This window comes from Coturnix japonica, chromosome 7 (assembly GCF_001577835.2).
Source record: "Coturnix japonica isolate 7356 chromosome 7, Coturnix japonica 2.1, whole genome shotgun sequence".
Classification (NCBI taxonomy): Eukaryota; Metazoa; Chordata; class Aves; order Galliformes; family Phasianidae; genus Coturnix; species Coturnix japonica.
In genome coordinates, this window is record NC_029522.1 from 3,904,445 (window position 1) to 3,925,733 (window position 21,289).

At 52.6% G+C, this 21,289-nt stretch overlaps 2 protein-coding genes across 13 annotated transcripts in view; one reads left to right on the top strand and one right to left on the bottom strand.

Moving 5' to 3' along the window:
• The window catches only part of AGAP1 (ArfGAP with GTPase domain, ankyrin repeat and PH domain 1), a 257,074-nt gene extending 252,119 nt beyond the window's left edge, over nt 1-4,955 (top strand). For 9 of the 12 annotated variants that reach the window (XM_015867759.2, XM_015867757.2, XM_015867756.2 and 6 more), the window contains one exon: nt 82-4,955. In XM_015867759.2, the coding sequence (XP_015723245.1) occupies nt 82-285 (204 nt within the window). In that variant the 3' untranslated portion in view covers nt 286-4,955. The remainder of the gene's footprint in view (nt 1-81) is intronic. The other 3 variants (XM_015867760.2, XM_015867762.2, XM_015867761.2) reach the window with 1 other exon arrangement.
• On the bottom strand, nt 2,314-16,277 carry GBX2 (gastrulation brain homeobox 2). Its single transcript, XM_015867778.2, has 2 exons — nt 15,608-16,277; nt 2,314-15,154 (listed from the first exon to the last, which is right to left on the bottom strand). Exons 1-2 carry the CDS (start codon nt 16,101-16,103, stop codon nt 14,628-14,630), a joined length of 1,023 nt encoding a protein of 340 aa, XP_015723264.1. The 5' UTR covers nt 16,104-16,277; the 3' UTR covers nt 2,314-14,627.
• Between the last annotated feature and the right edge of the window lie 5,012 nt (nt 16,278-21,289).

Genomic DNA, 21,289 nt, shown 5'->3' on the forward strand with positions numbered 1-21,289 from the left:
CCTCCTGGCCCGAGCTCACTCCCTCCCGTGTAATGCTCTGTCCTGCCCCAGAGCTTCAGGTGGCATCTCTTCTTTCTCTAGTATGGTGTCGACGTGATGGCACGCGATGCCCATGGGAACACCGCGTTGGCCTATGCCAGGCAGGCTTCGAGCCAGGAGTGCATTGATGTTCTCCTCCAGTACGGCTGCCCCGATGAGCGCTTCGTCCTCATGGCCACTCCAAATCTGTCCAGGAAGAACAACAACCGGAACAACAGCAGTGGAAGGATGCCCACCATCATCTGAGGAGCTCACTCATGTATTCGCTGACCTGAATTACATCCGCGGCCTCATATTCCTCCATTCCCATCACGGCTCTGCTCTGTGAGTCCAGTAACTTCCCTTTTCCCTTTACCCTTCGGTGCATCCCTGTCCCATCCAGAAACAGCACGTCTGGATAGTGCGAGGGGATGAGAAGGAGCAAAAGGGGCTGCAGAGAAAGCAGTTGTTTCAGTGACAGCTCTCAAACGATGGAGACGGGACAGCGGAAGCGTGCGAGAGCGCGTGGGTTCTGTAGGACATGGCGCGTGGCACGGGACCATGGGGACAGTTGTCCCTGGGCACTGGCTCTACAAGTGTGGAAGGCAGGGGCGGAGGGAGGTGAGAGCGGGAGCGAGAGGAGAAGAAAGAAGAAACGGTAACTTTCCATAACTGACAGTTAAGCACATCAGTACATTTCACCTCTACCAAACGGAACGGCTGGATTTCATTCTCTTCTCTGAAGAGCTTGACGGCATAAATCAGAAGCAAGCACAGAGTTTGTCAGGTTTGAAGCTCCTATGATGGTATGTGTCAAATCAGTTGTAGCTAATCTGTCCAGGGAGAATACTGGCTTCATTACACTTGTATAGTTGAGTTCTTCCAGCATTACCGCTGTTTAATAGAACATGATTAGTCATCACGGAGAAAAAAGCATATTAGCTGAGGAGGTAGTTACATGGCACGCTTCGGTGATTGCTTGGATGTGATTGCAATATTCTTAGAAGCATCATATTATCTCAGACATGTTCTTTCAAGCCCTTGGAGCCCTCCTTTCTAAATTCACTGTCATAATTTAGTATCTGTTTAATTTTTCAGTCCAAAGAGAGGAAATGAGTTGCTGAGTGTTATTTGACTGCAGTCTCCTCGGCGTAAAAACAAAATGGAAAAAATAAATAAGAGTAACTATGAAACACAAAAAGGAATAATGAATACCGCTAAGGAAAAGCATTTCAAGTACATTTAGTACAATTAATAAACGCATTCAAGGCTAATATTTTTCCAGCCAGCAGAAATACGTTCTGTCATTTTGCCAAGGTAAACGTGTTGAGTTTTTTTGGTCACTCCTGTGATGCATTGCCTAACTTATACAGATTTTGTATTGTGTCTTTAGATTATATGTATGTAAAATCTATTTGAATAAAAAAAACAACCAACACATAAATATGCATTGATTATTTTTTTGTTTGTTTGTTTGTACAGAAAAATGACACTTCTGTTAATTTATAAACTGTAATGGATGTGAACTAAATAATGTGCAACTAGTTAGGATCTGTGGATTCCAGATCACTGTGTGTTGAAAATATCCCCAGCAGTGAACTCTGTTTCTATTGCAAGCCTTTGAGGAACATATCAGAATGAGATTATGGCACGCTTGGCATGAAAAAAGTATATATATATATCTATATATATGAGACCGTTTAGAAAGGAAAAGAGGCTGTTTCTCAGCACTGTAAATAGATTTTACTTCAGAAGTCACGACGCTTTCACAAGCCAAGATGAAAAGCCATAGTCTGGATGCGTGCGGATCAGATTTGATTAGTTTCAGGATTGATAGCCTTCACCGAAGAGGGCAGGGCATGGCTGCCCTAACTCTGAACCTGGTTGCTTTCTGGGATAAGAATGGCTTGTTGAAAGTAGCCTGGACAGTTTGTTTGAGTTCCAAGTTGTAATACTTGATTTTTTTTAATCGTTTTATTATTATTGTTAATATAATTTGTATTAGCAGACAGATCCTGGCTTCTGCCTTTTTCTGCAAAACCAGGTTTCTGGCACAGGGAAGCAGGCTGTACTTTTTTTTTTTTTTTTTTTGGCAGACTGAAGAGTGATAATTTTAAGTGGCAAATGGCAATGTGAAGATGGGGGAAGGGTATATCACAGAGAAAGTTGAAAACTCAACTGAATTAGATGGCAAAGGAGCAATTATGTGAAGTCAGTGAGGTGCACACAGCATAGTAATTTGGAAATCTACCTGCTCCTTATGTATTTCCCAAGCCTTTAGTGTCGTTCTTCCTTGGGGCTCGGTATTTCAATTGACATATGGATGGGAGGACGATAGCAATTGCTAAACAAAATATAGGTCGACACCAAAACTGAGAAGGAGAAAAAATTACTCTGGGTATCTTAGGGAAAAAAGAGAGAGTGAGAGAAAATTACAGATTGGGTATAAAATCATAAAATCATGGTGGAAAAGCAAAGCCCAGAGGTGAAGGTTTGAGAATACTGACTGGCTTTCCTTGTTCTGTGCTGTTGTTTTGTCATATTTTGATACTGTACTGACCTCTGACCATAGGGGGGTCTTTCTCCATCTAGCCGAGGCTGGCTGCATCAGATTAGTGCTACATCTCATTCTGTTCACGCTAGGGTTTTATTATTATTATTATTATTTTACTTTTGAGAGATAATTGCTGTTTCTCCATTGTTCCCATACAGCTCTGGTACTGATGGGTGGTCCTTCGGTGATAGGACGGCCCACTGAAGTCTCAGCTGAGTGGGATGCTGAAAGCCCCCGTGTCTTGGTGCTCACAAGCTTTCCACCCATTCCAGGGAGCACGGTGTGAGCTGGAGAAGTGCAGCACATGTTCCCAGGCTGCCTGCTGTTCCCCTGGGAACATCCAGCATGTTCCTCTTGGAAAATCAAGTCCAATGTTTCAGATACGTTGTAGGCAAATTTGCCACGGTTAAGTTCTCAGTGCTTCTTCCATTTCAGAGCTTATTTTTTATTCCCTAATTGAAAATATTTTCCTTACATAGGTGAAACGTTCTGTTTTAGGCCACCTTCTGAGTGTAAGATGTGAGAAACAAGGGCAGCCAGGCTGCCGTGCAGGCTTCAGGTAGAAGAATTATATGCTCCTTTCATTACAAGAATTCTGCAGGTGAACCTTGGAAAACAGAACTTTCTTTTAGGAAAGGAACTTCCACTGTATTATAGGAAAAACGAAGTATCAAGCCTAGCCAACTAATAACCTCATGCTTTAATTAAGCCGTGACACAGTTGCTTTTAACCTAAACATAGCTTTTCCTTGGACGTATCGGCATTGGCAGCAGTGATGTCAAAGCAGTGCTCTCATAGGCTGTGTTTGGCTTCCCCAGGGAAAATCTCCATCAGCTGAGCCTCGCAGTCCTTGGCTTTGTGCCCTGAGGTTTTGGGACTCCGTGCTCTTTCCAGGCGGATGCATTTATGCTTTGCAAAGGGTGTTCTTGAAGCCATCCAGGTGCAGAGACAGGCGGTACATACAGAGGCTTTGAGAACCTGCAGGAGTTGTTCTGTCCCTGTTGCGTTCTGTCTTCTGTCCATTTTCAGGTCTTCGTTTTGCCTTTAGTCCCTCTTGTTGCTTTTGTGGAACCCACTTGTCAGACTGCTTACGCCCTTTGAGAACATGGTGAGCGAATTACAAGCCAAAATCTGGTCAATAAGAATTAGTGCATTGACTAAATCGGTTGGTGTTATCTGAGGGAATTGAGACTGTGGCTGCGTTTCTCACTGAGTGCCCCCACTGAACCCTTTTCGTGATCCCAGATCCTTTTAAATCCCACTTCCTCTGCACTTTATCCACCGTGGCTAAAACACAAGATGGAAGTGTTTGCTAATAACGTCAGCACTTTTTCTTCTATTTACGTTGGGCTAATGGCTGTTGAGGAGCAGAGGTGAGACAAACGCATTGAATCTGGCAACTGAACCTTCACCTACCAGGAGTTCAGAAGAGTTTTACTTATTCCTCACTATTTTCTTGGGAAAATATAGAGTCTTGCCAGTTCGGAGATTTGGCCAAGGGTTCCCATTACCAGGTTTCTGGTTTCATTGCTAAATGGGAGCAGAAGAAAAGCTGTTTCTGGAGAATCTTGGTATATCCCAAGCTGGGAAGACCAAAAAAGCTATTTGAAAGGAGAGAGGGTTTGTAAGCATTTCTACTTGGATGTTGTGTATAATGACCGTGTAAACATGAATATGGTTTACTCTGCTGTCTTTCCCCATTTCCTTAAATTATGTGTGTTAGTGCATGGAGCTTTAGCTGCACTTGGAGATTTCCCCTGGCAAGAGGAAGCTGTGTAATGTAAAGAAGGGAATAGAGGTGTGAGTGCAGATGCATTCTTAGCAGTGATCTCCAGCACTGTAATGTAGTATAATTAGATGATATGGTTTTCAGATAGCTTCATCTTTTATATTTGTATGGAGATCGGGAGGGGGAAAAAAAAATGAAGTAATTTGTAGTTTCTAGTGTAAAGTAGTAATAGTGGAGACAAGCACAGATTTCACAGAGGGTTCCTTAGGGCCCTTCACAAATGTCTCGGGGAGCCGTGTTTGCACCTTAACAGGGAACGGGTGTTGGTTGTACTTGGAGGAACCTAAGGGGAAGAAGGAGAGTGCTGGGGACCAAACGTGGGGCACTCGGTCTGGATGCATAAGGACTTTCATCATCAGGACTCTTTGTTTCCCCTTGCTACAGCTGTTAGCGCATGGGATCTCTGTCTGTCAGCCTTGGGTCCTCTGTTGAACATCTTCCATTTCAGCCAATTCATGGGTAAGATTTCAGGTAGGACATTTTTGGCTATTCTTGTGTTTATAGCTAAGAAAAAACTAAATAGCCACTCGCTACCACAAATTAAAAGGTTCTGCAAATAAGTCTGACTTCTTATATTCTAGGTTACTGAAAAAATAAGACTGGTTTAAATGATTTTATTAGAAAGAAATTTCCTGTTTGAATAAGTATGCAATAGAGCAGACTATCTGAAGCTGTAGGGGAGGTAGATCTGTTCTAGGTTTTGTTTGTTTTTTTGTCATGGGCCAGTTTTTAAGGTGAATATTTGGTGATTGCATCTCACAACGGTTCCCTTGAGTTGGCTGAATATGTCTCACATTGTAAACAGGGGGTTTTGGCTGAGATTTTCAGAGCTGTCCATAGGTCTCATTTTGAGGGAAGGGTTGCATGACCTCTGAAAACAAGGCAGCTTTTCATCAGTGCCACCCTCAGCCCCAAACCACTACTCACGCTTTTGGTGATTTTGGCCCTTGTGTTTCATTTCAGGCGTGGCTGAATAAACTCCCACAGTTTACTTTTGTTCCCTGAGTGCTTGGGGAACATTTCTTGGGAGCAGATGGAGGAAAAGTCTTTTTGTCTTCATGCATTTCACCTCTCTCCAAGCCCTGTAGCATATTCGGGCGGTAGCGGTCAGTCCTGCTGATGTGCAGTGCTTCAGCTTTCTCTTGGCCATGGACTTTTGGGCGTGTATTTGCTTCCAGTCCTAAGAGTTCCCTATTTTGCGATGCTTCGGAGCTAGTAATGTTTACCTGTGTGTTATGTACAAAGTGTGAAGGGGGGTGGGGGGGCTTATCAAGGTCTAATGGCATGCCTTTGGGATGACCGTGTTGCTTGCTGGCAGTGAATGCACCATCCGCTCTTTTGTGTATGCCACATTCTACAGAACTGATCAGTGTGTTTTGCTTCTGAGGACTCATCCTTCTGTCCCTCCCACCTCCCTCTGCCTGTTGTTAGGGTAGCTAAATACTGTGAGGGCAACTGAGTGGGAACCTCAGAGCAGCCCCAGTGCCTCGTAGGAAGCTGAAAGCTCTTCCCTGGTCTCTAATTGCCAGGTAGAGGCAAGCCCCAAGCCCAGGAAGGACTGAGGAAGGCTCTAGGTGCAGTTTGGCAGGTAGATGCCACATCTAGAATCTCAGTGGTTGAGCTGAGTTGGTCATCAAGCACAGTAAAGTCCTAAGGTGAAGCAGTGTATTGCATGGATGTCACTAACCAGATTAATTGAAAGTGCTTTGCATTTTTGTGTGTGTGTGTACACATACGTGCTCAACATACCTCTATCAGCCAATCTCTGAGTGTCCACGCACTCATTTACACATCAGTCACAGCCCAAAGCTGGAGCCAGGTTTTCAGATTGATAAATGGGCACGTTTCCCAGTTTGGCTCAGGCCAGCTATTTCCAGGAGTACAGGAGGGCTGCACAGTACCACACAGGGCAGGGAGGTGAGGGAGCTGGCTCTGGAGAGCTCAGGGTTCACAAAGATACCTGGCTCAGAGCAAATATTCAGCTCATTCAGATGGCAACAGTCGAATTCTGAAACTGGGACTGAGCTGGATGCTTGGGATGGGAACTGCAGCCCAGCAGCCTGTGGGCACTGGGGGAGGAGACGTGGATGAGGATAAGGACAGATTACTTCCTTCCCAGAGGATAGGGAAGAAGATAGGGATCGTTGTTATAAACCTGCTGGAATTTGTGGCTGGATTTAAGCATGGTCCCAGGGTCTGCCCTCCTGCAGCCAATCCAATGGTGCTTTGGGTCCTTCCTGCACCTACAGTGTTACCAGGGAGGGAGACGTGGTGAGATGTTGGTGAGGAGCAGGGCACCTCCTCGTCCTTACCCAGGTGTCTGTGGCCATTAACTCTAACACGGTGCTTTGAGGGAGCCATAACCATCAGCCAACATGTACTAAGGCCTCGTGTGTACTGACAGTGCAGGGAAGCCTCTACAGGTGTGCTCACAGCATCTCTGCTCTTCCTTTCAGTGATGCTCATTGTGACCATACTGGTGGGCAGGTTGGGCTGGGGATCAGCACATCCCTACGGGCGTTACTAAATCCAGGGCTGGTTGGGAGAGGCAGAACTGGGCTCAGGTGCACAAAGGTCGTGGTTGGGTGTCAGCCCCACAGGCACCTCCATGTCAGCCATCACCACCAGGACATGCACCCCATTTCTCCCTGTGTCCCCCTACACCCATGACTGATGCAAAGGCTGGACTTGGTGTTCAGGGGTGCTCAGCCCCGTGTCGTTGCGTCCTTTTTGCTTTGTGATGCTTGTGTTTCTGGTTAGGACAGGGAGGAAGGGCACCCAGGTGAGTAGGGTCACCTGAGAACTGTGTTTGGGGTAGAGGCAGAGCTCCCTAGCACAAGGCAGGCTTTAGAGCAAGGTTTGTTTGGGTTGGTTTTCTGTTTCTGTAAATAGTAATGTATAAATGATGACGAGCCAGTGTGGGAATTATTAAAAGATACGTCTTTTGTTGGTTTTTTTTTTTTTTATATTACCTCATTCAGCAAGTTTGTTTTACAACGACGTGATGCTTTATTTATATATTGTTTGTACTGTAATTAAAACAATTGGTAAACATTTCACTTTGCTTGTTGTCTCACATGGTTTTGTTTTGATTACCTATGCCGGTTTGTATTATGTTTCCCTTTCCTCTCTCTTCGCGTTGAGATTTTGGTGTCAGCTGTACAGCATTCCGGGTTAAAAACAAAAGCAATTAAAAAAGGGGGGGAGGGGGGAGAAATAAAGTTGTAAAGTACCGCAGAGGGAGGCTGCTATACTGTATAGTCTCTTTCTAATAAAGACAAGAAAACTTGTTCATCACAGCTCTGTTCTTTGCGGTGTTATTGAGGGACACCTGCCCCAACCCGGCTCCACCAGTATTAATGATGAGATCCTGTCACTCCTCGCCAGCAATAAAGATGAAGTATGATCCAAGAGCTGGGATGGCAGAAGAGCTGGGAATGGTGCAAATTGATAAATTAAAAAGCAATAAGTCACCGGACTGTAATGGTGTGTATATCTAAGAGTTGTGAAAGCGCTTATGAACTAAGTGACAGATCTACCAGCAAAAAGACTCCGGCTTTCATTAAAAAACAGCCCTTCTCCCAGAGGAGGGGAGAGCAGTAAACGTTGCACCTCTCGGCTTTAAGAGCCTCTGGAGGAGATCCAAGGAATTAGGCTGGTAACGGTTACATCTGTATCCGCTAAATTGGTTGAAATGATCATTTAAAATAAGAATAATAAAACATCTTTAAGGTCGTGGTAAGGTATGGTCGAATCACTTCTTTGAAGGAAAAATCACGGCTCTCTGTTAGGATTTCGTGAGCGTCGAGCCAAGGGCAGCAGGTTGACTTATATTTACAGTTGCAAAGGTCTTTGCCCATGTATGGTGTGAGAAGATGCAGGGAATCTCAGCAGGCCCCAAGGGGTGCATGGCAGCAGCCCCTGTGCAAAAAGGCTGTGACCAGAGCTGCTGTGGGACAGAGGGAATAGCAGGTAACACTCACTGTTTTGGGATAAAAGGGGTGAAGAAAAGCAGAAGAGTTGAAGATCTGTGAGGGTGCCATGAAGAAGTCAGGGGTGTTCTGAAAGAGCAGGGAAATTCCTTCTAGATGAGACGTGAAGAAGAGGGAAGTGGCAGCTGTGGAATAAACCGTGGCGAGGAGCAGGTGGGGTTGGAACATTTCAGGTTGGATATTAGGAGGAGCAGTGATGCAGTGGGACAGCGGCCCATAGAGTGCTGGGATCACCATCCCTGGAGGTGTTGCATAACAGTGGGGATGTGGCACTGAGGGATGTGGGCATGGTGGGGTGGGTTGGGGTTGGGCAGGTGAATGGATTCTATGATTCTATGGTCTTTTCCTGCTCCAATCACCAACACATGGAGCCCAATTGGGGTTTGGTGAGTTTTCCTCTTTCCTCTCCTGCTCTTAAATTCTCAGCGCTCCAGTGTGCGATGAAAAACAGCAGGACGGCTGGTGGGTTTTTTTGTTGTCTTTTTCCCCCCCTTTTTTGTGTGTGTGTGTGTGTATTTTGGGTCTATATCACTGTTCTGTCACACAGCAACTGCACCGCTTTGTTCTTGCAAGGTTTTCCACCATGTTTAACCCCATCGTGTGTCAAACCATCACCCAAGCAGGAGGTGGGTGCTTTGTGCTCTACCTTTCTTAATCAGCAATGGGGACTTGGAAAGCGAGCGCTCGTTTTGGATTCCTCACTGTGTAAAGCTGTGTGGAACCGCTTTGCTCAGCCAGTCCTTGTAAGGGGGGGTGCAGTGTTTGATTTGGTGATGGGCATGGCTGCCTGCTCCCACTAACCACCTCCTGGGACCCAGCTGCCCATGGGAGATGCAGGCTCTGGGGGGGTGGGGGGATGCTGAGCAGCATTACAGTTCTTTCATTTCATTTTTCACCTACCCCAAACCCACCCCCACGCACCCCTGGAACACTCTCAGCTGGTGGCACTCACAGATGCCTGGGAAGAAAAGGAAATATTCTACTAGAAGGCAACAGAGGTCGGAAAGAGATTGTGAAGGAAAACTATTGCCTCCAATAATAGGAGCAGGGGGACCCCCACCTTTTTTTCTTTTCTTTTTCCTTTTCTTTCTCTCTTTTATTTTTTAAAGAACAAAGCAGTAATTACTGTGGGGACCAGACTGCCGTAAGGCCTTGCTGTGTGTTTCCACCCATACCTACAAAGGCTTTGCTTTGATGGATCCTGGGAGCAATTGCTCAAGAAACCTGCTTTGGAGCCTGAAGACTCCTATACTGGAGGTACTGCATGCTGTTAGCTCTCGTTTAAAACCGTGCTCTTGTCTGTTGTGCTGTTTCTCACTCACTTTTGGCCACGCACCACCCACCGCCTCACCGTGTTATAGGTAACATCCACTGTGTGGTCTCCATCAACATTCACCAAGCGTTGGCGGTCAGTGGGTGCCATTTGTTCTGCACGGAGGAATTCAGTGGCACACCTTTGCTTCCTGTGCACTTCCATGTCAGACGCCATTCTGTCAGCCTGCCCCTCTGCTGTCGTCTGTCACACAGTAATAAAACATGATGGGATACAGTGGGAAGGTTCAGCCTCTACTGCTGTACCACCAGCATCTACCTCTGACACTGTGGGCCGACATGATAAAACAGGAGGTATTACTTTCAGAGCAGCCCTTGTAGTCACATAAAATCAGGAAGAGGAGACTCGAATTGATCAGAGATCCTCACCATGAGGTGCTTCTCTCCATGGCCTTGGGCACCTCCAGGGATGGGAGGAGGAACGCACAGCTCTCTGGGCAGCTGAACATGGCTTTACAGTGCACAGCTTGCATGAGTTACCAGGAAGGGACTGCACAGCGGCTGAGGGAAATGCAATTACTGCTGGGGAAACCACCGAACGTGCCGTAGGAAAACCACAAACCACTTTGTATCAGTGATAGGACTGGAAAACCCACCAGGCAGTAATTTATCTCGCCTAATGTCCAGTAAAGCCCTTAATTGGCCAATAAATGTGGTCACAATAACTGCACTTGACATGCAACGCTGCTGCCAGCAATTAGCACTTATTTATTTGCATACTGCCCTGACCAATCAGCGCTCCACCATTTCTGGATCTGTTTGTTTTTAAGCCAGGGAGTCTCCTTGTGTTGGCCAAAGAGAGGATGAGGAGAGCCAAAGGGATCAGAGGAGTGTACCCACTGCCCACATCCCGCAGTGCCACGTCCCCATGGCTGCTGAACACCTCCAGGGATGGTGACCCCAGCACTCCCTGTGCAGCTGTGCCACTGCAGCACCGCTCCTCCTGAGGTTTGTGAGAAGAAATTGTTCCTGATATCCAACCTGTGCCCCTGGCACAAGCAAGGGTGGCCCTGGGGACACAGAGGCTGTCAGCTGCCCCATCTGGGTGAGCTCCTCTGGGCACTGTGAAAGCAGGTTTTGGTGCAGCCCTTCCTCTGCAGCTCGTCTATTGCTCTGCACATCTACCTGGTAACGGGCAGGCTGATGGACTGCAGATTTCCCTGTAACGGAGCTTAATTAGCAAGCTAATCAGGTCTGGAGATGGTTCCAATTTATTTATTGGCTGCTGCGCTGAGGTTCATGCCAGGTGAGCAAATATGATGGGATTTTCCCCATCTCCAGCACCCGGAGCATCCCCTTCTCAGCTCCCTCTGGCCACACGAAGGCATTACAAAGGGGGTATTTATTTTGCAAGTATGGGGTGAGATGAAAGAGAAGAAATGGCAAAGCGGCCGGAGAAGGTTCTTAGCGTAACCAAACACACACTTGGCTGCAGCATCTCTCCCTGCAGCCACACAGAGGAGTGCAGCCCCAGGACCGAGCATCCCTCCTGAGGGGTCTGAGAGCTGTGCCATACAGGGAGAAGGGGAACATAGGGTTGGGGGACCCCAAAAAAGGCAGCACCGTGGGAGAGGGGCTTTTCTGCACGATCCCTCAGAGACCGCTCACCGAACAGAGACGGTTATTAGAGGGAGTAATTGGGATCAGCTCGCTTTACAAATGTTACTTTGCAGAATGAGGCAGGAAGACAGATCGATCTCAACTATTATTCATTAAGGAAAGTCCTTTATAAATCCCAAATTAACAATTTCTCTTAGAGAGCCTCCCTATTACCCTTCTTTCGCGGGAACTTATTGCCGCTTTGGAGATGTTGAAATATGAAAATAATTGGGGAGGGGGAGAAAGAGCAGTTGTGGGCTTCGGAGCTCAACATCGATGGGAAAAAGAAAGGAATGCAGCTGCGTGCCTTAAAATCAGCCCTTTTATTCGGGGTGGCAGTATCCTGATAGGCACTATCAGACCACAGCCGCAGCATCGCTCAGAAGAGCCCAAGCCCCGAGTTCTTCTTTCGCTCTGTTAACTGATGGGATGGGAGCATTACAAACTATCCCTCTGTCCTTTAGGAACGCCTGAGCCCGACCGGGGCTGCTCAGAGCCAGAGGAAAGTTCTGTGAGCGGCTTTGCTGAGCCGGAGGGAGGGCACGATGGGATCGGGTCAGTGTAATCCTGTTTTATCCATTGTAATTCAGGCAGGCAAGGAGACCTCAAACTATAGGGGAAGGGGCTTTGAGAACCTCAGCGGCCCTGCCACAAAGCCGGAGGCTGAGGCCGGGACAAAAGCTGGAGAGAGGATGAAGTGGCTCGAAATAAATAGATTAAGGCTCTCTATGGGCCGGGCGTAGCGGGAGGGAGAAAAGAGCAAGCGAGGGGCAGCCGGGGGGGCAGAAGGGGACATTGGGGCTCGGCTGCAGGACCCCAGCCTCTAGGGGGGAATTTGTCCTGGACCCGGCAGGATTTCCTCATCTCCGAGCTGCTGCATCCCATCCACACACAGTTCTGAGTGTTTTGGAGCCGCAATCGGGCTTTAAGAAGCAATTTATAATTCATACAGGTTGTCTTCCTGCTCACAGTGTTGCTTTTGCACGTTGGGGTGCCTGCTGCTTTACGAAGGCGACGGAGTGCTTTGCATCCACTGCTGCTTGCCAGCCCGAAAGGGATGTGGGTGAGGATGGGACTGAGCCCCATGAATGGGAGCTGACCCCACAGCGGGATCCCCCATAGGGTTCAATGCGTATCTCTTGGGGATGGGGGGGGGGTTGCTCAGTTTTGATGCCCTCACCAGCTTCTGCAGCCCCATGTGGGCACCCGGGGGCTCCTGCAGGCTGGACAGCCCCCACTCCCCATCCTGCACACTCAGGCTGAAGTCGGCAGGCAGAAGGCACAGAGCCCCGGCGGCCCCAGCTGAAATAATGACGCCAATTAGGTCCATGCAAAGGGAAACAAGAGGGGAGGCAGCCGGGCACCCCCGAAGGGTTGGGGACCCCCTCCTGATCTGGGGGGGGGGTGTGTGGGGTGGGTAGCAGTGAAAAGCAGTGACGGCTTCATTAAGGGAGAGCAGCAGAGAGGGCATCTTCCTGCTGATGGACGCAGCACAAATACGACATACAATCTATAACATTGCACATAGAGGGGGGGATCCCACAGCCCCTCTCCCGGGGTGGCTGCTCTCCTTCCCTCTGTATCGGGGCCGTGGGGCAGCTCTCCCCGCACGGCTCAATTATTTGATCTGCAGATGCGAGAGGAATTTATTGGAACAACAAATAGAGTGATGTCAAAGCCCAACCTTGGATTAAAGCCGGCAGCCAAAGGGGAAGTGTATTAATTTCAAACAGCATCAGAGGCCAGCGCCTATTAGGACGAGCTATTCTTCAGACCCCCCCATCAGAATTAATCATTGGGAGTTAATTTGAAGCTCAGACAAGTTGCTGTTAATTTAGTGCGGGGAGGACGGGATGGAATAAAAAGCCGAGGTGCTGGCCGGGCCTCCTGGGTCTCATTAATCAGCGAGCTGAGACGGCCTGGCTTGATTACAATTTGCAAAAAAATTCATTAGAGCCCGGGCGATTGACAATTTTTCTCTCTGCCCGCGCTCTGACTCATTAGGCAGCCAAATGAAACCGCGATGATGGCGATGATGACAGCCATCAGCCCCGCGTTGTTTATCTCCTACCTCCCCCGGCCCGGCCCGGGGCTGCCCCTCCGCCCCCAGCCCCGCTTCCCGTGCGAGGGGACCCCCCCAGCCCCCCACCGCCCTCCGCGGCCGCTGCCCAAAGCGCTCCCTCACCCGGGGGGGGGTCGCGGTTCCTTTCCGTCCGTTCTCGGTAACAACGACCGTACGGAAAGAAATGAAATGAAGAGCGGAGGGGACCCACGCGGGGGGATTCACGCGTGTCCCAGCCCCGCGCAGGAACGGTCCCAAAACGAAACGAAAGGAGCGAAAAGCTGCGACCGTCCCGGATAACGGTGGGCGTTAAAAACGCGTGAAAAAAAAAAAATAGGGGAAAAAAATAACAACCCCAAACCCAAAATACAACCAAACCAACCAAATAAAACGAAGTACACGATGCTGCCGCAGAACCCCGTTTCTCCTCCTCTCCCCCGGCTTTAGTATTAATTTTTGTCCATTTTTCCCCCGTTTTCTCGCTTTTTTTTTTCTTCCTCCGGCAAATCCGCGCTCCCCCTCCCAATCCCCCTCGCCTCCGAATAGGGGATATAACCCCCCCGGGGGTCGCAACGAACCCCATAAGGAGGTTGGGGGGGATGCGGCTCCGCGCGGCGCTCCGGGAGAACCAGAAAAGAAAGCAGCGCCCAAGCCGGGGCGAAGGGTAATAGGGGGGAACGGAGGGGGGATGCGGGTATTTAGTGTGTGTGTGTGTGTGTGTGTGTGCGCCTTTTTGTTTCATTGTCGGCTTTTATTCACAAGACGGGAGTTGGCTCCTTAAATTTCATAACTTAGAAGGAAACGGGCTACATCGAAATAAATTAAACCACAACGCTGAATTCGTGCTTTCCTCGGTGTCCGTCTGTCCGTCCGTCCGTCCTCCTCCCCACCCACCCCCCCCCACTTCCCTCTCTCTCTCCTCTCATCGCGGCTCTGCGAGGGGCGGCCCCGCACCGACGGCTCATCCCGGCGCCGTTACCCCGGGGCGGTGCGGGGCGTTGCGGTGCCGGCTCCCAGCCCCGCTCCGTGCGGCGTTCAGCCTTCAGTTCTGCCGCTCGCTGCCGGCGTGGGGCTCTGCCGTATCGCTCGTGGGTCGCTGGTGGGGTCGCGTCTCTTCTAGATTGATTTAGCGGGGGAAGAGGGGGAAGAGGGGGGGCAGGGAGGTGTTTGTTTAGGTTGTTTTGTGTTCTTTTTGGGGGTTGGTTTCTGTCGTTCGTTTCGCTTTTCAGAGCGGGTCCGGCGAAAACCCCGTTTGTCAACTTTGTGCCCCCCCAGCGGCGCTCAGGGCCGCGCCTGCTCCAGCTGCTGGTGCTGACTCCTGATGGCGAAGCGGCTGACGTGCACAGGGATGGGGACCACGATCTTGGGGTTCCGAGATGGTTCCCCAGCCTTGGAGCTGGCGTTGCCCGCTTTCACCCGCTTCCATTTGGCTCGTCGGTTCTGGAACCAGATCTTCACCTGCACCTCGCTCAGCTTCAGGGCGTGCGCGATCTGCGAGCGCTCCGTCAGCGACAGGTACTTCTTGCAGTGGAACTCCTTCTCCAGCTCCAGCAGCTGCTCGCTCGTAAAGGCCGTGCGCCGCCGCCGGCTCTTCCCCGTGGCCGCGGCGTTGGCGGCGGCGTTGGCGGCGCTGGGGGGATTCTCCTCCAACGCGGTGCCACAGTCCTCCTCCCGCGGGGCCGCCGGCGCGGGGCCGTTCTCGTCGGAGCTGTAATCGAGGTCGCTGTCCATGGAGAAGTTCTCCTCGCGGCCCTTCGCCTCCTCCTCCGCTTTGGGATCGTCTTTGGGGCCGCCGCGGAGGGCCCCGGCTGCAACCGAGCACAGAGCCCCCGTTAGGGCCCGGACCCAAAGCCCCGCGTCCGGCGCTTGGATGTCACCGAGGGATGAACCCCCCGGCCCCAGGGCCCCGAATGCCAACGGCTGCATCGAACCGAGGGGCTCCGAAGCCCCGTCCCAAGCAACCCGACGTTTACGAAGCCCGAACCGAACCGCGGGCAGCGAACCCGCGGGTCCCGGACCCTCGATTCCGATGTCCGAATTTATTAATAGAGAGCGGCCAACCCCCGGCCTCAGATCCCCAAATTCCAACGGCTGGATCGAACCGAGGGGCTCCGAACCTCCCCTCTCCGGGCCAGGAAAAGTGAGAAAATTAGGGAATCCCGTCGCATCCTCCTCCCCCCCGAACCCCTATAGACCGGTCCCCCCCCAGCCCGGGGGTCTTTCCCCACACGCCCCCCCCCCGACCCTCGGCCCGCACTCACCCAGCGATGCGTGCACGGCGTCGGCAGCGGGGAAAGGCAGCAGCCCCCCCCCGGTTTTGCCGTCTTCTCCTCCGCCGCCGCCGCCGTCCGGGGTGGGCAGTCCCTCGGCCTTGTCGAAGTTCCCCGGGGGGGCGAACTTCCTGGCGGCCTCGGGGCGCGGAGGGGAGGCGGGGAAGGAGCCGGGCAGCGCGGCCATCAGCGTGGAGGTGAGAGCCATACCCTGAGCCAGCCCAGGGCAGAAGGCTCCGGGCAACGCGGGCAGTGGCGGGGGCGGCGCGGGGGGCAGCGGCGGCTGCAGGGTGGCCTGAGGCAGCGCGGGAGGCGGGGGGGGCAGCACGACGGGCCGGTACGGCATAAACATGGGGTAGCCGGTGTAGACGAAGTGGCCGGGGGCGGGCGGCGGGGGGCTGCCGATGAGCGAATCGATGCTGAAGGCCGTGCTGCTTCCCAGCGGGCGCTGCATCATCATCAGCGAGGGCTGAAAAGCCGCGCTCATGCCGGGCCGGCGGAGGAGCAGCGGCGACCACCTTCCTCCTCCTCCTCCTCTTGCTCGGGCTCCGGCTCCCGCAGCTCAGCGCCGCGCAGCGCCCACGCGTGGGGCCGAGCCGGGGCGGAGCGGGGCCGCAGCCGCCCGCACATCGGGGCCGGCCGCCCCCCGCCGCCCCGCCCCGCTCTGCCTCTGCCCGCCCGCCCCAACGCGCCCATTCACATTTTGCCCGGCTGGGAACACGGCCCGCCCCACGTGCCAGCCGAACGCGCCGCCCATTGGGCAGGCGGCGCCGATGGGCGGGGCTTAGCGCGGAGGCCACGCCCCCCGTTCCCACGGCCCCTCCTCTCCGGCTCCGGACGGGGCGTTCCCATTGAGAGCCGCGGGCCGGCCCCGCCGCCCCCCCGCCCCCCCCCCCCCCCCCCCCCCCCCCCCCCTTTTTTCCTTTCCCATTCATTCTTATTTTCTTATCGCTGTTATTTCACGTTATGGTTTGCCTTTAAATCGCCTGCATCTCACTTGTTCGTTTCAATTCCTTTCGATTTGTGATATTTCTCTTTCCTTCCTTACGCTCTTCCCTCTTTTCTCCCCTTTATTATTATTATTATTTTCCACTTTGATCAGTTATTTCACCCCCCCCCTTCGGGCTCCGAAGTTGTGTGTCCCCCCCACCCCCCCCTTGCCATTATGCGGAGCTTCATTCATCGCCGCGGCGGAATTACGGCCCCGCGGCCGCCGCCTTCATCGCAGCCTCTCGGAGCGAGGGGACAAAAGGAGGGACGGGAACACAAAAAGAAGGAAAAAGGGGAGGGGGGAGTGGAAAAAAACGCCCCAAACTTGGAAATTGAACGTGAAGGGAACTTCGCTCAACTCCAAAAGGCCGTAAATAACGCTAACGGGAGAAGCGAAGAGGCAAAGCCCGGCTATTACGGGGGTTTGTCGGCAAGGATGGAGCGGTTCGGGGCAATGCAATTAAAAAGGACAAAAAACAGGAGAGAAAAATATAAGGATGGGGGGGGGGGAGGCGGGACCCCCCCCGCCTGGGGGGGACCGCAGCCTTCAGCCGCCCCGCTCTGGCTTTGGGGACCCACGTGTGGTGTAAGCAGGGGATGAGTCGCGCCCCACAGCTGCCCTCCCGGATCTGGGGGTCCTGGCAGCCTCCCCCCATGGGATGGGGTGTGTGGGGCAGTGCCGGTCAGCACCTCAGAGGGTTTTGAGCACAAACCCCATGATGGGGTCGGTGGGACTTCGGCCCCACTGACCCCAATATGGAGTTTATAGCTGTTGGGGCGCTGGCCTTCCCTCCCCCCCCCCCATCCATGCGTGCTCCTCTGGGGGTTTTGAGGTCTTCTATGGGGTTTTGGGGCCCAGCTTTCTCTTCCGTGGACCGGGAAAACTCATCCGCTTTCCTCACCCCTTCCTCGGGCTCTCCATGGCCGTCCCCCACCCCCCCCGCCTTCCCCCCAGTGCCGTCTCCGTAGGGCTGCGGGGCTCCTGTGAGGGAGGGGAGGGAAAAATCCCCTTCCTCCCAGGGTGCCCCACTTCTTCTACCCGAATGCCATCGGAGGAGCGGCTTTCGGCCGTCCGCTCAGCGCTTAGAAATGAATATCCTCATCCTTTTTTTTCCCTCCGTCCCCGTGTCACTGCGCCGCTTCGCTCCCGCAGCTCTCGTTTGTCGTCGGCCCCCTACAAAAATTACCCACCCTCCCCACGTCCCCCCCCCGGCACCCCCCAAGCCAGAACATAAGTGACTTCTCCTACAGCCGGAGATGGGCTTTGTTCTGCTCTGCGGCGGCCGATCGCTCTCCGCTGGGAAACACCGCCGGGTGCCCAGGGGGGGTGGGGGGTAGAGCGGCACTGCGGCCGGGTGCGGCGGGCGGGGACCCCCGGCGGGGCGGCTCTGGGGGTGGGTGCCATAAAATCCCCGCTCGGTTCGGTTGTCCCCGCATAGCTGAGCTGTCAGGGGGACTCTGGGCTCGTCCCGTAATCCTCTATAGGGATGGAGCTTTGGGATGGTGTCTTTAGCGAGGGGGAATTGGGGCTGGCTGCTGGAGGGGAGATACCGTGTGCGCTAAAGCTGTAGTGGGTATTTGTGGCCAACCCCTTCAAAAACAACCAACCAAACTGAAATAACCCGGTTTCTGGAGCAAGAAAAAAACATGGGGGGGAAAAAAGGGCAAATATACACGATGTACGGGAATGGATATACGGTGTGAGGTACACGGGTGCGTGGTATGGGGGTGTATTGTGTGTGGTACACATGGTATGGAGGGTGCTTGGTGATGTGCGTACGGGGCTCGGCTTCGTTCTGCCCTTGACAGCCAAACCGATGACTTTATCAAACGCAAAACTCGGCTTCGGGGAGAACTCGGCGAGATGATTCCCTGCAGATCCAGCACACCGGGGATATGTCCAGTACGTGGGAAACGGCACCAAAACAGCCCCTCTCAGCCCCCCGCCCCCCCAGCACATTCACACCTCTCCGCTGCGTTGCTCGGGGCTGAGCCGCCCTACGGGCACCGCTCGGAGATGCGGCTGTGGGGCTGCGGGCTCGGGGCTGGCAGCATCACCGCGACCCACGGCTGTCACGGCCGGGAGCGGCACTGCCCCCAACGGGGGGATGAGTCGGGACAGCCCCTGCAGAGCCCACTGGGGTTGGGGGGGGGGGAGCTCCTCCGCCCCGCTCGCACCGCACTGCAGCCGGCACTTCGGGTTGTGCTTTTTGGTGCGCTTTTCTCTTCTTTCTTTTCCTTTTTTTTTTTTTTTTTTCCCTTACCCCCCAACCAACCCCTTTGTATTTTTGTTCGCCTTTTCTTCTTTTAATTTTCTCCTCGCTATTTTTTGTTGCCTTAACAAACTCCTCCCCTTCTCCACCAGCCCGCAATCTTTTCTCCACGGCGTTTTCGGGTTGGAAAGAGGCAAAAAGGACGAACCCCCCCGCCCCCCTCCACATTCACACACCTCCCCAATCCTCTGCGTGCACGGGGACGGTCTATATCAGGGAAGAGAGCGGCTCCGGCAGCACCGCTGAACGCCACGAATTCGTTCGGACATGAGCCGGGGTGGGGGTGTGGGGGGGAAGGAATGAGGTCTGATCGCTTCTTTTTCGGATGTAGAAAACTGCAGGCAAAAAAAACATTTGGGTGAGAGGCGAAGGATCGGAGAAGAGAGCGGCTCTCCGAGGGACCGAACCGGAGCAGGGGGAACCAAACGGGTTCATACAGGGGAATTCCGCCGCCTCCAATCCCGGTGAAGAGTCTCCAATATTCCCGGGTCAGGGGGCAGCGGCTCATTAAAACCATCGCGGTCCTGGAACTGCACCGCAGACATTAAAGCGCAGTATTTTTCAATTAGAGCTGACGAATTCAATCAAAATTCCATAGATTAGGATGAAATGAGGCATGGGTCATTTACAGGGGAATTTAATTGCAGAGCCATTAGACAAATAGTATATTTGCCATTCTCACATTATCCATCATTTCAGACATCAATAGAAGGAACAGCATCTTTACTAATACAGCAGCACTTCCCAATCTCTGCCTGTAAACACTCCCTTTCCCCATAGCTCCTGATTATATCTGATTTCATTTAAAGCCATGGGGGATTATAAATGCTCATGCAATCAGGTTCATTAGGACTTCAAAATCTCATTTCTGATTCGTATCGCTTTGCGCATCTCCCGCCCCGGCGCGCTGCAAACCCGACGCCGAAGCCGGGCCGGGGCTGGGAGGGCTCCGAGAAGAGCACGGGACCCCCCCCACCCCTCCCCGGGGCTTTTGAGCAGGCTACTGCTCGGGATGGGGGGAACAGGACCCCGCAGGGACCCCACGATGGGAGACTTTGGGATCTCCTTTGGGCTCTCCGTTGGATTTTCCCTCGTGGCCCCATTTGGATCATTCTTCGAGTCCCCTTTTGGGGTCTCCTCTGGACTCTCCCTTGGAATCCCTTTATGTGTCCCCTCCCCTTTGCGGTCCCCCCCCCCCACCCCGGTGTCTCCTTGCCCAACTCCGTTCCCAGCCCCCCCTACAAGCGCAGCTCACGGCCGCGTTAATTCCCACCCTTCGGGGTTTGGGGGGACGGGAGCGGCCGGGCGGGACTCTCGGCGTCCCCTACGGCTGAGGGGAGCGGGGGGCAGAGCCGGACGCGACCCCCCGGGGCTGGGCGAGTAGCGGGGGCTCCGACATTCCGCTTTAATAGCGGCTTAATAGGAACCGCGTTCCATAAACCACGCGCATCCAGAGAGACCGACAAAAGCCTCCCGGAAAGCCTTCATTTCACCCAAATGTATCGTGCGTTCGCTGCCTCAGTAATTTAATTGGAATGAAACATGAAAAATGTGTCATTTTTTTGAAGAATTTATGCATCGCTTCCCGGAAATCTCATTGTCTTAACTAGCAGCCTACTGCGTTCTGTTTAGCAGTCATAATCGCATTTTTATGTGGCTCCGTATTACAAGTTAATGCGACCTCCCGCCTCCGGCTGCTTTTCGGCCCACGCCCGCGCACTGCCGACCGCGGCTGCGGAGAACTGCGCGACTTCGTGACTTTACGGGGCCGAGCCGGGAAGGAAAGGGGGCAAAACCAACCAAAGCAGCGCAAAACTATTTTGTTGTTATTATTGATTTTGCCCCTTTTTTATCCATTTATGGGTGGTTCCTTTTTTTCGGTCGGGATTTGGATTATTATTATTATTATTATTTTAATTTTGCCTTCTTTCTTTCTCTCGTTTTTTCCTTCTCTCTTATTTGCCTTTGACAGTGTCTTTACATTCCTTTTGTTATCTTTGTTTTTTATTTTACCTTTCCTCTCTCTCTCTTATTTCGCTTTCTATCCCACCGCCCACCCCCCTTCCTCTCCCTCCCTCCCTCCCCACCGGCCGAGCTCCGCCGTTCCCACGGCGCCCCCTGCGGGACGCACGCAGCCGCGCAGCCGCCTCTTCCCACGCGTGTCCGCGGATCCCCCCACCAGCCGCACACTTCCCGCTGTCTCCGAGCACAGCCCCGCTAAATCACGGCTGCTCTCCTCCCAACAGCTTCCAATTCCCCACTTAAAACCCGAAACAAACGTGCAAAGCGACCGTGCCACCACCGGGACCGAGCAGAGGGTCCCCATGTGCTTTGCCATTGAGGCATTCCAGTGGCCCATTTGTGCACATCTGGCAGGGATCATATCCAGAACTCCAGAGAGGAACTTCTT

Coding starts and splice junctions, on each gene's coding strand:
- GBX2 (XM_015867778.2), bottom strand. CDS start 16,103: ATGAGCGCGGCTTTTCAGCCCTCGCTGATGATGATGCAGCGCCCGCTG. Junction 15,155..15,607: donor CGCCGTGCACGCATCGCTGG/GTGAGTGCGGGC, acceptor GCTCGGTTGCAG/CCGGGGCCCTCCGCGGCGGC.